Below are 13,243 nucleotides of genomic sequence, written 5' to 3' on the forward strand. Positions count from 1 at the left end.
TCACATTGAATGTGCAGACTATCTTCTCATCTATCTCGCTTGGACCCTTATTTCCTCCAACGTCAACACAAATAAAGCGAACATTCGTGATGAGAGGATCCCTCCTCCACGGCACGAACGCAGTGTAAAAAATAAAAAGGTGAGGTACACAGTCAAAATTAACTACTTTTCACCCAAAACTGCAGGAAATTTTGGACATTTAGATATAAAATTATCAATCTACATTTAAGTATTTAGCTAGCTATGCTGCTGGGAGCTTGTGATAACTTTCTGGATGTCAATGAGTGAAATTTCTGCTTCTGTTTTTAGAGTTGATCCACTGAAAACTGTTTAAAAAAGTGAGTAAATGCTTTAATGTTGCGAATACCACAACATTAGAGGCAGAAATCTCAAATGGCTCTGAACACGGGCAAATAAAACCAAAACTATATGTATGAGTAGATACCAGAGGAGGAAAAATAAGAATATGTTTGCTTTTTTATGCAATTTTGGTGAACTGACTCTTCGATTTAAAGAAACAAGGTGAGCCACTCGTGAAAGCTCGAGGCCCCAACGCAGAATTTTAAATTAGACCCTGGAATATATTCTGATCTTCCCGAGTGACGATGCCTTTCCTCTAAAAGTGTTTCCGAAAACAAACTGTGATATAACACTGCCCACCAGGTAAAAGACAGTTACTACCAACACCTCACTGGCTGTGTTGTCACACTCCTCCACTGTGGCGAGATGGGAGTAGGCAGGGCAGGATATTTTTAGGCCGCAGCGTCCGGTGGATTCACAGAATGAACCAGCCGCTTTCACCACTTCACAAGAATACAACAGGACCTCTGAAAGACAGTTAAGTGCGAGAAGCCTGTGGTGCCACATAAGACCAACGTTTACCCACATCGTGTTTGTTTTTCCACCCCGGCGAGCAGACGGTGGGGTTGGTGTTACGTCGGCGGCGGTCAGGTCGGGTAAAGGCAGAGCCGCTACACACCAGAGGCAGGTTCACCGGCCGAGGGGTCAGTTTGTGAGGCGATGAAGCTCAACAAGCAGCAGCAGAGCAGGAGAACAACATTACTTAGCTCCTGTTTCCCGGCAGAAGAGTTCATATTATGAAGGTTGCTCGTGTTTTTTTTTTCCTGAGTCTTGCATAAATCCTCATTCAGTGTGAGGACGAGTCGGTGAAGAGGTGAAACTCCTCAAAAACTACTAGAATTTAAAAGGATAGTTTGGATGATTTGAAGTGGGGTTGTATGAGGTACTTATCTATAGTCAGTGTGTTCGACACGCCTCCAGTTTAGAGAAACAGCAGGAGGACCGGCGTAGGAAGCTGTGGACAGGTTCAGAAACAAAACATACTTTAGACACCTAAAATATAAATACCAGTATGTTTATGCAATATTTAGAATATTTTCACCACTTAACCTTGCTGCCAGACAGACTTTTCTGACTGAAACTTACTGTTATATCAACCGAAATCAAAATCACTCTCTTCAAACCAACCGCACTCCTTTGACAAAAACAAATTTAACCTTGCAGAACACGAGAGCCGCTGCTTTTATCCGGTTGTTTGAGTTACTGCACTACTTCGGTGCTTTTAAAGGGTTAGTCTGGATTCAGATCTGAGAGCGGCAGTTTCATAAACACAAATTGGCTGCATAGAAAGCTGTTTGATCAGGGAGCCTCCTCTGTTTCTTATATTACAGCTAAACAGTACGCGAAAAAATTGACCTGCAAATAAAAGATGGACGACGCGGCTCCACCTCCTCCCACTGTACAAAACTAAAACCAAATATATCCTGAATACAAGCGCCGCTATCTTATGCTGGTGACGTCATTTGGAGCCAGAGTCTGTGCAGTGGAGATCAGCGTCGGAGCCGCGAGTTCCTGCCCACACAGCTGGCAGACCCCCTTTTTATATCATCAAATAACTAATTAAATCCAAACTGATTAGAAAAGTTAGCACTTGAAAAAACATCAGCGTGATAAGAATAACCTAAAAGGAGAGAAACCACCTTTGGGAAAATATTTATTTGATGTGTACTTTGATTTTTTAGTTTAGTCAGCGTCCCATCTGCTAACATGGAGGGAGCAGGGTTTATGACCTATACCGCAGCCAGCCATTAGGGGGCAATCAAGATGCTTTGGCTTCACTTCTGGGGAGCTGCCATGTTGTCCATTTCTACATGTCAATGGATCAGATGTTACCGTTTTTGTATCCAACTTTATTGAGTTAACGAAGCCGCATTTCTTTAGGTCTTCGATGCTGGTGCTCTACTGTGACCTCTAGTGGCAGTGAACATCGCTTACGGCACCTTTAAAAAAACGAGATGGTTCAAAGGTAGGTGGTGATGAGAGGGGCGTGTTTTTCTGTGTTTTAAAGGCTTAGTTTTGTTTCCCCAAAACCACACAAAAACACAAATAGGCCCATAGAGGCAGGAGCAGACGAGCGACGGTGTTCTGTGAGCTAAAATCACTAGTTTGGTGGCTTTGGAGAGAGAGATATAACAGCTAATTTAATGTCCGTTTCAGGTCAGAAAAAATCTGTTTGAAGGCAAAGCAAATTCATGAAAATATTCTAAATACAGTGCACAAACTGATACTGATTATTATAAATGCGTTTTGCTGCTGACCCTGTTCACAGCAGTACATTTCTTAGCTTCAGCTGACACACCTCTCTGCTGTCCGTAGGTCAGACACTGACTATCTGAGGAGGAATTCATACAAACACACTTTAAATAATCAAAACTATTCCTTTAATGACTAATAACTTATAATGTGTGTTTAGACTGCAGGGAAGTTCAGACTATATTCTCATTCAGAAGAACATCTGACGTGTGTTTTACTGCCTCGTTATGTATTTGTCCGTATGAACTGATTGCTTAAACATCGCTGGAGTGCACAGTAACAGTTTAATTACGTTCCCTGGTAACATTTGAGCAGCCTTGGTCAGTTAATTAGGTACGCTGAGCTAAAACTAGGAGTCTAATACTAAAGCAGTCCTGCAATAAATCGAAATAAAGTCTTTTGTAATGAAACTGTTTTATCATTTTGGAGGCTGCAGGTTGCGTTGTTGTTGCATCACACTGACAGCTGCTCCTGTTATTTTAATTATTCTTCATTTATATCAGTGAGAGCAGGAGAAACTAGAGAAATAATGCAATACAATTCAAAATGATCATAAAGTTTAAACTACTCATTTTTTTTGCAGGACTGTATGACTTTTAGCTTGGTGTGCAGCTTGATATCCAAAATGTTCTGGTTTGTAGAACAAACATCTAGAACCCTTTTTGGGTTCTTACCAGTTCAGTTTATGGCAGTTTCAGTTCATCTTGGCGCCTTTCTGGATTTACAAAACTGAAGTCAGATATTTTACCCGATTCCTGCCCTGCTGCTGCATCACTGCTTCATAAAGCAACTTTTGGGAGATGTTGTATCACTGGCAGAGATTTAATGTCTGTGGTTGTGGGTTTTCTGTTGAGAAAGGGGACAGAGTCTGTACTGCAGGATCAACCAATTATCTTTGGTTCTTAAGGGGCTAATATAAGCAAAAGTTTTTTTAAAGCCAACATAACAGGATAACATGGAGGGGAGAAGCACATGATAGTCTGAATATTCGGTGTGATTTCTGTGTCTTATCTGCCAAAACAAAACAAAGTCTTTTTAAAGAGAGTTCCAGTTCAGGAGAAGATGGAAATAAAAGGTTTGATGATGGAGGTGGAGTAGAGGAGGAGGAGGAGGAGGAGGAGGAGGAGGGATGACAGGGTGAGAGGAGTAATCACTGATGAGGGTCAGAAGGAGGAAGCCGCTCGCTGTCCCTCCAGCCCGAACGTCTCCTTTTCCCCCCAACGAGCTGAGATCAAATCCAGGAATGTCAGCAGGTGGACTGCCCTTCTTCATTTGTTTGCTCTCCGTCTGTCCCTCTCTGTCTCTCACTTCCTCGGTTGTCCGTTCATCCGTCTGTCTTCCGTCTTTCTTGCTGCAGGTCACTGGAGGTCTCGGTCTTCTAGGTACCGGTACTCGAACGTGAAGCCTTCCTTCTTCCTCTGGCCCCATTTCTCATAGTCGAAGTAAATGTATGTTCCCTGAAAAAACGAGAATGAAATGCAAAAAGCAAAGTGAGAGGAATTGACGGACGAGCTGTCTGCGTGACAATTAAACCTGTGCTAGGAAAATCTTTTTGGAGCCACTCCCAGCATGCTTTGTGTCAAATTCAGGGAAACAGGTCATTCACATTTGATTGCAGGGCTTCAGTTGATCCCAAACCATAGAAACAGACTGTCAGTCTGTTCAAGGCTGAAAGAAAGAAAAATCTCTTAAATGTGTTGAGGGTTTAGGAGGGAACACTGTCTTGAATAGGTCTTTGTTTTGTATATAATTTTGTTTTTGTGTCGTGGGATTTGACCATCATTTACTGAATGGATTACTAAGAGAAACAGGCAAATGAAAGAGAGTTTAAGTTTAGTTAATATGCCTCTTTGTCTCTGTGATCAGCACAACTACCAGCAGCTGCTCGAGTCTCAGTGGTACGACGACTGTTATACGCTGAGAACGAACAAAACATAGACGCACAAATGGAAAATATTAGAGATATTTCGGTGGTAAAAGATGCTAAAGACAAAGCGCAGTGAGCTGCAAGCTACAAGCCAGAAGGATGACAGCAGCGGTGTGTATTGTGACCCGTTTCAGAGAGACACAAACACCAAATCTAATTGTTTCTGAATGTCCTCACATTAAATTGAAAAGTCCAAATGGCAGAAAAATGCAGTATTTACTTACTCTTTCCTCAGTTAGTCTGAGGAAGTTAAAAAATGTAGCCTGGTGATGAAATCAAAATCCAAGCGCAGCTTTCAAAGCCATAACTAATATATAATCTGACAATCTTTGATTTTCAACGTTTATTCTTTTCTTGGTCTTTAAACAACATATATGACATATCAGCCTTTCTGTTGTTAAATGTTTGCCGCAAGATTGTGACAATGATTTTTAAATCTCCAGCTGCCGAAGAACTTCAATCTCTGCAGGCCACAATAAGAAGCTTCAAAATGGACAACTGTTCTCAGAACTAATAACACCTGGAAAGAATCTACAGGCCTTTTATACGAGGCAAAAATGTGTTTTCTTATCTGCAGTGTTTTATTTCGATTTTGACAGTAGCATCATTTTACTAATCTTAAAAAAACATCAGGATCAAGTGGGAAACAAGCTCCTGCTCTGAAGCTTCTTAACTGCCATCCTGCAGATTAAAAGGTTAAGATCTTTTATTTAACATCATGTGTTCTTTACATTCTTGGTGATTACTTTGAAATGGATGTTGGGCAGTTTTAGGCTTTTGGATGTATTTTTTTTTTCTAGTATTTCAAGCAGCCATCGGTTTCCATTCATAACAGTTGGGAATAAAAATAAATCAGGAGACTTGAAACTTCCATGGTAACCAACGGCTGCTGAAAACAGGAGCGAAGAAGACAGTGAGCATCGTTTGCAAAACAGTTGGCTGAGTTTTCAAGTGTGAGCGATTTGTAGTAAACAGGCTGAAATTCAGAAAACCACTGGGACGGGTCTTCAACGATCTCACAGACTTTCTCCACGGGATGTTCAAGACGTGACTCTGACCTGCTCAAACTCATCAGTGATGGTCTTGGGTTCTTCGTGCCTCTGAAACCACATCATGTACTTCGTGTGGAACCTCCATGACTGCTTCTTCAGGGCTTTGGCTGCCAGATACTGGGCCTTAGTGCCCTGCACAGAGGGGAGAACAGCAACGAGAAAAAAGGAAAAGACACAGACAGGAGAGACGAGGAAGAGATAAAATAAGAATTTAATTAGTCGGAACACGTCAGACCAGTTATCTGCAGAACAAAGAAAGTTGCGTTTTGATATTGTGATTTGAAGCGTACCTCCAGGTAGTAAAAGATGAAGAAGAGTGTTTCTGTGGAGAGCCTCTGGTAAAACTCTACAGTGTCGGAGTGGGGCGGTGGCACCTGGTGGTGGAAAGGCAGGGTGGGGCACGGGTTCCTCATCAGGTACTGCCTGTAACGTCCACACAGAGGGGGAAATATGTGTGCATGAAAAATCAATGGCGTCAAAATAAAAGATTGCATCTCTTTGCATCACATTTAAAGAGCACTGCACAAAGTTAGCATTTTTCTCCTGTGACATTAGCTGCGGTTACACAGACAATATTTCTTCTGTCCGACTCTGCTCTCACACTTTTGCAATCATTAAGTAGGCATGATGTGCAAGAAGCATCAGGTTAAGTGTACGTTATGTTTAGAATATTTTCACTGCTTTACTTTGGCCACGGTTCAGTTTGATAAAGGCTGAGACCACCTGTTTTTTTGGCTTTTAGGTTCAGACTTTGATCCGGCAAAAGTTTTGCATCTGTAATTCTGGTCCAGATCAAACTGAAAAGTCTGAAATTCGGGACCAAACGAGGTAGGCGTGAACAGGCCCTCAGTTTTATGAAATTACCTGTGAATCATAATGGTCGATATTAAAATATGAACTAGATAAACAAACTATGATTAAAAAACTATAGATTAATGACGTCCAGTATCAAAACCCTGGCTATAGTGTGAAGTAAAACTGAATAATTTAATCTGAATCTGAACTGAAACCTGAGGAATAAAGCGAGCAGGTCTGCATCGAGACGGACAAAAAGGTTTTTGATGAACCTCTTTGTGGACCAATTAACAAACCCATTAGTCTGATCAATTGACAGTTTCACCTCCCTGATGGTAGGAAAATCTGAATCTGTCCACTCTGCCCCGATGCACTTTTCCATCCAAACTGCGTATTTTTAGGCCGTTAGTGACAAACCCAGTCTGTCCTCTCTGTTTCCATTAGGCCGTTTCAGCCAGGTCAGTGAGTCCCAAAAATACTCATCATGTCCCACTAACGGGCAGAAGACACACTCCCAGTGAGCTATACTATCTGACTAACACACACCTCATGTACACACACACACACAGGTTAATATGATTAAAATCAAACGAGGTGGAAATTATTGTATGTGGCTGTAAAAGAGTGATGTGTGTGTGTGTGTGTGTGTGTGTGTGTGTGTGTGTGTGTGTGTGGAGGAGACAGAAATAAAGATTTATCTGTCGTGTGTTTGTTTCACTCAACCGTTGAGGTCACAGTCGTGTTTTAAACACAGAAGAAGAAATCCCTGCAGGCTCTGTGTGTGTGTGTGTGTGTGTGTGTGTGTGTGTGTGTGTGTGTGTGTGTGTGTGTGTGTGTGTGTGTGTGTGTCGCTCTCCTCCTCTGACTGTAAAACACAACAGGTACTGTAGGACAAGAGGGTTTGAGTGTTTGGATTTAAATGTCAATTGTACCTGTGTGGGCAGACAGCTCTGTAGATACAGAAGCAGTATAATCTGTTCTCTAATTGTGCCTGCTGAGTGTGTGTGTGTGTGTGTGTGTGTGTGTGTGTGTGTGTGTGTGTGTGTGTGTGTGTGTGTAGGTATGCTACATGACTGCAGGCTGATAAAATGCCACTTTCTTCCTTGTATTAAATGACTGTGCTGCGGCTGATTAGTTCTGTGGATCTTTGATTTAAGTGAGATGACGAAGAAGCTGCAGCTGAATCTCCACCAACTTCTTCTAAATCTCTTCAAATTAAAAGCTTTGGCAAACGCTGGGAATTCAAATACAAACATTTTTTTCAAGCATGTCTGGTTGGATCAGGCGTTTTAGTCCTGTATGATTTAACTTGTGCTTATTTTTAGATTGATAAGAGATTAGATTTAATGTTAACTGTTAAACTGGAGACGGTGTTTCAGCTGTAAATTGTGTCTGATTTTCACCTGTATTTTGATATTACTTTTTTATTTAAATCGGCTCCTGGAAAATTTAATTAAAACTCAAAATGAAAACAAACTGATTGAGGGATTTTTTATAATTAAAATGCTAAAATAATTCAGACTGCTGACCAGCTGTGGTACTATTTGTACCTTTGTTTCATTCAAGCACAGCAGAATAAAAAATCCAATAATTCTGCATGCAATATATATTATCTGTTTATAAAATATAAGGCATTATTATAGACCTGCTAAAACATGCTTACAATCAAATCTGACATCAAGTATAACTGATGCAGAAAACCGTGTACAAGTAGTGATTTATAAAGTCTTATTTTGGCAGTTTAATATAATAAACTTTGTACTTTGCTGACCAAGAAAGTACTGCAGGAAGTACAGAGGTTTAGTTTTCACTCTATGCTGACTGAGTGCATCATCATCATCATCATCATCATCATCATCATCATCATTATTACTGTGTGAGGTGGAGAAAAATAACATGAATACATTTCACTGCACCTGATCCTCTCGGAGTCGGACGGGTGGGGCATGTGCGTCCACGCCGCCTCCTCCATGGCCTGTTGGTAGAGCTGGTCTTTGGACAGGGGAACCGGCCCCAACGGGCAGACCCCCAACGACGGGGGGATGCTGACCTCCGACAGCGAGGGCTGAGGTGCTGACGGGGGGCCCGACGGAGCCGTAGTACTGCTGGGGAAGATGTCTGAAGAGAGACGGGAGACGCGGAGACAGAGAATTAATGTGTGGGACAAAAACTCATGAAACTTTTATGTCATATACTTTTACCTTCAGCGAAACCTTGATCATTTCAAGCAAGAAGAATTACGCATATATGTGTTCCTAACCTGACCTTTTTTATGTATCATTTTGATCATTATTAAGAAAAACTGACACAATTTATGTCCAACATTAGAATTAATATTAAGCTTCACATCCAGCTTGAATTTAATAGAATATTAGAAGATTAATAGATGTTAACAATTACGTTACTGCCAGCAAACTAACATAATAATAAGAATATACCAGTAAAAAATCTCAAATAAGGCTTTAATATGCTAGTAAAAGCACAACGTTTTCTTATATTTTATATGCACTATGGAGTGCATTAACATTTAAATAAACTTACTGTGACGTTTTTTGATTTTCTTCTTTATTTTTCCCGATAGTTAGCTCATTATGCTGTTTACTCAAATTCTCCACCATAAAATTCTTAACAAACAAATTGAATTTCATCCACTAGGCTGAAAGATGTCATTTTAATCATAAAAGTTTGCAGGAAACACTGTTACTGGGTCCAAGAAATTTCCAGCGGGCTGTGAAGGGGCTCTGAGGATGTGGAGGGTGTGAGAGCGGATGTGCAGAAGGGGGAGGGATTGAGGATTTGAAGTCAGAGAGACAAAGAGAGAGAAGTTGAGTCAGGGCTGATAATATCATCAGCAGTTTTTGTTCAGAGGAGGCTGAGAGTGGGAGGTGAGATGACATTTTGTTCCATTAAACTACTGCTTTTCTATTTCTGCTCTGTGGCAACCCTCTATCTCCTTTTATTAAGGTGCATAGGTGTGTGTTAGAGTTTGTGTGTGTGTGTGTGTGTGTGTGTGTTACCTGGGGTGAGGTGCAGGGAGGGCACGTCTCCCTCCATCCCTGAGCTGAGTGCTGCTCGCTCGGCCATGGACTTCAGGCTGCTCAGAGGCTCCTGGGGCTGATGAGGACAGACAAGGAGACTCATGGGAAAACAGATTCTACCGGACGTGTGCGCACAGTTATCGTACCTGCCCCTGCGGACGAACTCGAGTTCCCGCACCAGTGATAATGTTGTCATGGAAATCACTTTGGCTTCACTGTCTCCTCTGTAACATCCAGCAGCTGAGGCGGGAGGGAGGGGGGGGCGGGGGGGTTTAGACCTGAGCAACAAGAACGAGATGTGGTCCAACATCGACCGTGAGCTGGACCTCACTGATGCTCCTGTGGCTCAGTGGGAGAAGTAAAAAGCTTCCCCAGCAGAGTGGAGGCTCTTACAACAGCAAATTAATGCCTCATGCTTTTAGAATGAGGAGTTTAACATCGTGTAAGCGAGGGCTGGACCCAGGGCAAGTAAATACACTGATTATCGATAAATTGTTAACGTAATTTCTCAGGCAAAAATGGCAGAAAATTACATTTTCAGGCGGAGATGTCAGGCTTTTATTTGTTTATTATCATATTACCCTGAATATCTTTCATTTCTGGACTAACAAAATGAGACGTTTAAAGACATCATCTTGGCATCTTTCACTGTTTTCTGACCTTTTATAGATGTTGCAGCCGCAGATTAAATGTGACAATTAACTTTATTCTGCTAACTGCTAATAAAACAATTCGTAAAGGGGCAAGTAAAGACTGACTTTGGGCAAGTGGGTCAGACAAAAAAAACCAAGCTTTGAACCCTGAGTGATATTAAATTATATATTATCTCAAGGGCTGCAACTTCAACAACTGATTCTTTTCTTGATTATCAATTAGCTGTTTGATCAAAATAAAATGTCCAAAAATTGAGAGGGCGAAACAAGACTAACAGCAGTTAGCAGCTACCTCACAGAAATGTCTGCAAATTAGGGAGATGATAATCCAGGTCAAGTAACTGGGACGGTAAAAGCTACTGTTATGGTTTATAAAGCTTTATTGCATGGCTTTGTTAAATACTCAATTACTCATTTAAGGCCTGTTATTTCTGTATAACAGACTGTTGCTATGAAGACCACACTGTTGCTATGGACGCAGTTCTGATCGTAGACTGTGGAGGAGCAATAAAATAATTTTTCAATTATTATTTTGTTTAAAATTATTGAGTTTTGGAAAGAAACCACGTAATAAGCCTGATGAATTACGAATGTACTGTGAAATGAACCCCGAACGGACGCTGCTGAACCCCGGCGTGACGCTGCCCGATGAATATGATACATGTCTCGTTAGACGCCAGTGCTGCTGTCTTACACGTTACACCTATTTTTCTTCCAGAACACCAGCATGCTATTTAAAAATCACTGACTGGTGCAGCATTATTCCTGCGTTGTTTGGTTCGGAGTTAAGAAGCAAAGCCGACATAATAACAGAACGTCTTCTTTACGGCACTACTGCAGGATCTCTGCTTTAAAAAAAACTGAGCCTCTTTTTGATTTTCTTCAAGATCCCAGATGTTTCCTCTGAGGGGTCAATTCAAGGTGACAGAAATAAACACATCATGTTCTGACTGTTATTCTCTTCTTCTTTTGTCAAAATTTGCAAGCAGTGTTGGAATTATTTTGTCTGAACTACAAATAAACAGTCACAATGAGAGCATAATAATCCCCACTTGGATTTCACTGTTGGCAGCGTTAATTAAATCATAGCTGAAGCACAAACAGTTTTAAGCGTGTTTGCCTGCAAATTAACAGTCTGTGGAGATTTAGGATATTAAGTTCTCTTTATAAAGGCAATAATTTACAAACACCTCGTTTGTGTCGGCAGTACTGCGAAATAAAAAGACGAAATAAAAAGATAAACGCCTGTTAACCAAAATTCTTGGCTGTAAGATGTTCATACGAGTGTGTGTGTGTGAGACCACATTTACACCTGGCATTAAAATATGATCTGTATCTGGATTTGTTATTTGTTTTTATAGAAAAACTGATTCAAACCACTGCTTTTGGTAAGCTTAAGTGTTATATAGTTTCTGTGGCAAATTTTGACGTTCACTGTATGAAAGATTTATACATGTTGGTTTAACGTGTTTTGTTAAAGGTTTTTGAGGGTTAAAACACTATTTTGTGATTGTTTATGGCTGCACAGCATGGTAAAAAAAAAAGGTCAGCCTGAATTCTGATTGACATTGTGAGTGCATTATGAGTTACGATTACTGGTTACAATTTGCATTTTCATTGAAAAAAAAAAACTATTAAAATCATGATTATGTGATATTTTCTGGGGTTTGTACCAAACAAACATGTTTTCTTACACCTGAAGACCAAGACTTTTACTACAGTACTTCATTATAATGCTGTTTTCTCACAGATTTTCTCTTCATCAAAAAAAAAATTGCTATCTGAATATTGCACTTAGCCATATTACAATTAATTGTGCAGCCCAACTCACTAAGCACAAATAAACACCCCCACACTCCTGCACACCCTGCGCTAATTGCCGCAACGCCTGACTCGGTCTGAACACAGCTTTAGTGTGGCGGTGAACGGGGGTAGCAGTGATTCAGTCTCCCCCAACAATTATCTGACTAGGGTTGAGTTAGGCAGGTAATTACTCTGGCGGGGGTTTATGACTCACTGTCGAGGCAACGCTTTGTTTGATGTAACCAGACCCTTTTGTGCTTTTTGTTAAATAGTTAAGCTGTGTTCTCCAAATGTACAGTGGAGGATTTTGTCTTCCTCTGAGGAGCTTTTGGAGCAGCGAACCAAAGATCGACTTATAAAGATTGTTTTAGTTACAGGCAGAGCGTGAACCAATCACACTGTGCACAAATACGATGATGAGAAAGAATTTTAATACCAGCTGTCAATGTAAAGATTCATAGATCAGATATCACATGTTCATACCAGGGCTGGAGTGTGTGTTTGTGTGTGTGTGTGTCTTCATATCCTCACCTTGATGACGTCAGAGGACTGTGAGTAGGACAGCGGCCCGTTCAGCAGGCTGCCGCCGCTCACCGTTTTTGCTTCACTGTAGAAGGCCGGCGACGGGGAGCTGGACGACAAACTCAAAGAGCCCAGTAAACTGGGACCAGTGTCCTTACTGGGGAGAGAGGAAGACAACGAGAGAGAGATGGATTACAAAAGGGGGCAACAGAGGCCTAAATTAAACAAAGGCAGACGAGATAAGGGAATTTGTTCATGTGCAAGTGATTTTAAAGGTACTTTGTATTTGGTGCTTATTCAGAAGTTTAGATGTTCAGTACATTTTCATTGAGATTCATCCAGGTTAGACCTATGAAGGATCAATTTTCATTCATCTGATGCCAAAATAATGAGGCAATAACACAAATTTTTCATCCATGTTTCCATGACTCTACTTAACTAGTAACCCGCTTCATCATACTCACGGCTGATTGGCTGTGGAGGTCAAAGATGAGGGTTGGCTGCTTTGTGATTGGCTGGCACTGTTGAGGGCGGAGTCTGTTGTGCTGTCTGCTACCACAGCACTGTAACCTGTGAAGTCAAAAAGACAAACAGAGGAGAGACAGACAAAATGAATATCAAAGAAAAAGGAAAATCCTGATTTGTCAACTCTGTGACTTTAACTCACATTAAAATCTGAGCATAGCTATGAAACTGTAGCTTATTATTAAAAGGAAAACAAGAAATTACTCAGTAAATGCTATGGAGTAACAGTAACGCACCTGACAACTATAATAAAGCATTTGTCATTTTTAGGATCTTCAATGTAAACATAAACACTTTCACAGTATTCCTTTAAAG

General features: G+C 40.9%; 1 protein-coding gene across 2 annotated transcripts in view; it reads right to left on the minus strand.

Annotated features, from left to right (window-relative positions):
- Nucleotides 1-1,103: 1,103 nt before the first annotated feature.
- The window catches only part of LOC146313472 (CCR4-NOT transcription complex subunit 3-like), a 42,284-nt gene continuing 30,144 nt past the window's right edge, over nt 1,104-13,243 (minus strand). Inside the window, exons 13-19 of one of the 2 annotated variants that reach the window (XM_084738602.1) lie at nt 12,868-12,973; nt 12,413-12,560; nt 9,405-9,501; nt 8,304-8,505; nt 5,883-6,015; nt 5,599-5,724; nt 1,104-4,070 (exon numbers count right to left, since the gene is read on the minus strand). In XM_084738602.1, the coding sequence (XP_084594728.1) occupies nt 3,972-4,070; nt 5,599-5,724; nt 5,883-6,015; nt 8,304-8,505; nt 9,405-9,501; nt 12,413-12,560; nt 12,868-12,973 (911 nt within the window). In that variant the 3' untranslated portion in view covers nt 1,104-3,971. Of the gene's footprint in view, nt 4,071-5,598; nt 5,725-5,882; nt 6,016-8,291; nt 8,506-9,404; nt 9,502-12,412; nt 12,561-12,867; nt 12,974-13,243 lie in introns of both variants that reach the window. The other variant, XM_084738601.1, reaches the window with a different exon arrangement.

This window comes from Lutjanus erythropterus, chromosome 16, assembly GCF_056507025.1.
Source record: "Lutjanus erythropterus isolate fLutEry1 chromosome 16, fLutEry1.hap2, whole genome shotgun sequence".
Lineage (NCBI taxonomy): Eukaryota > Metazoa > Chordata > Actinopteri > Lutjaniformes > Lutjanidae > Lutjanus > Lutjanus erythropterus.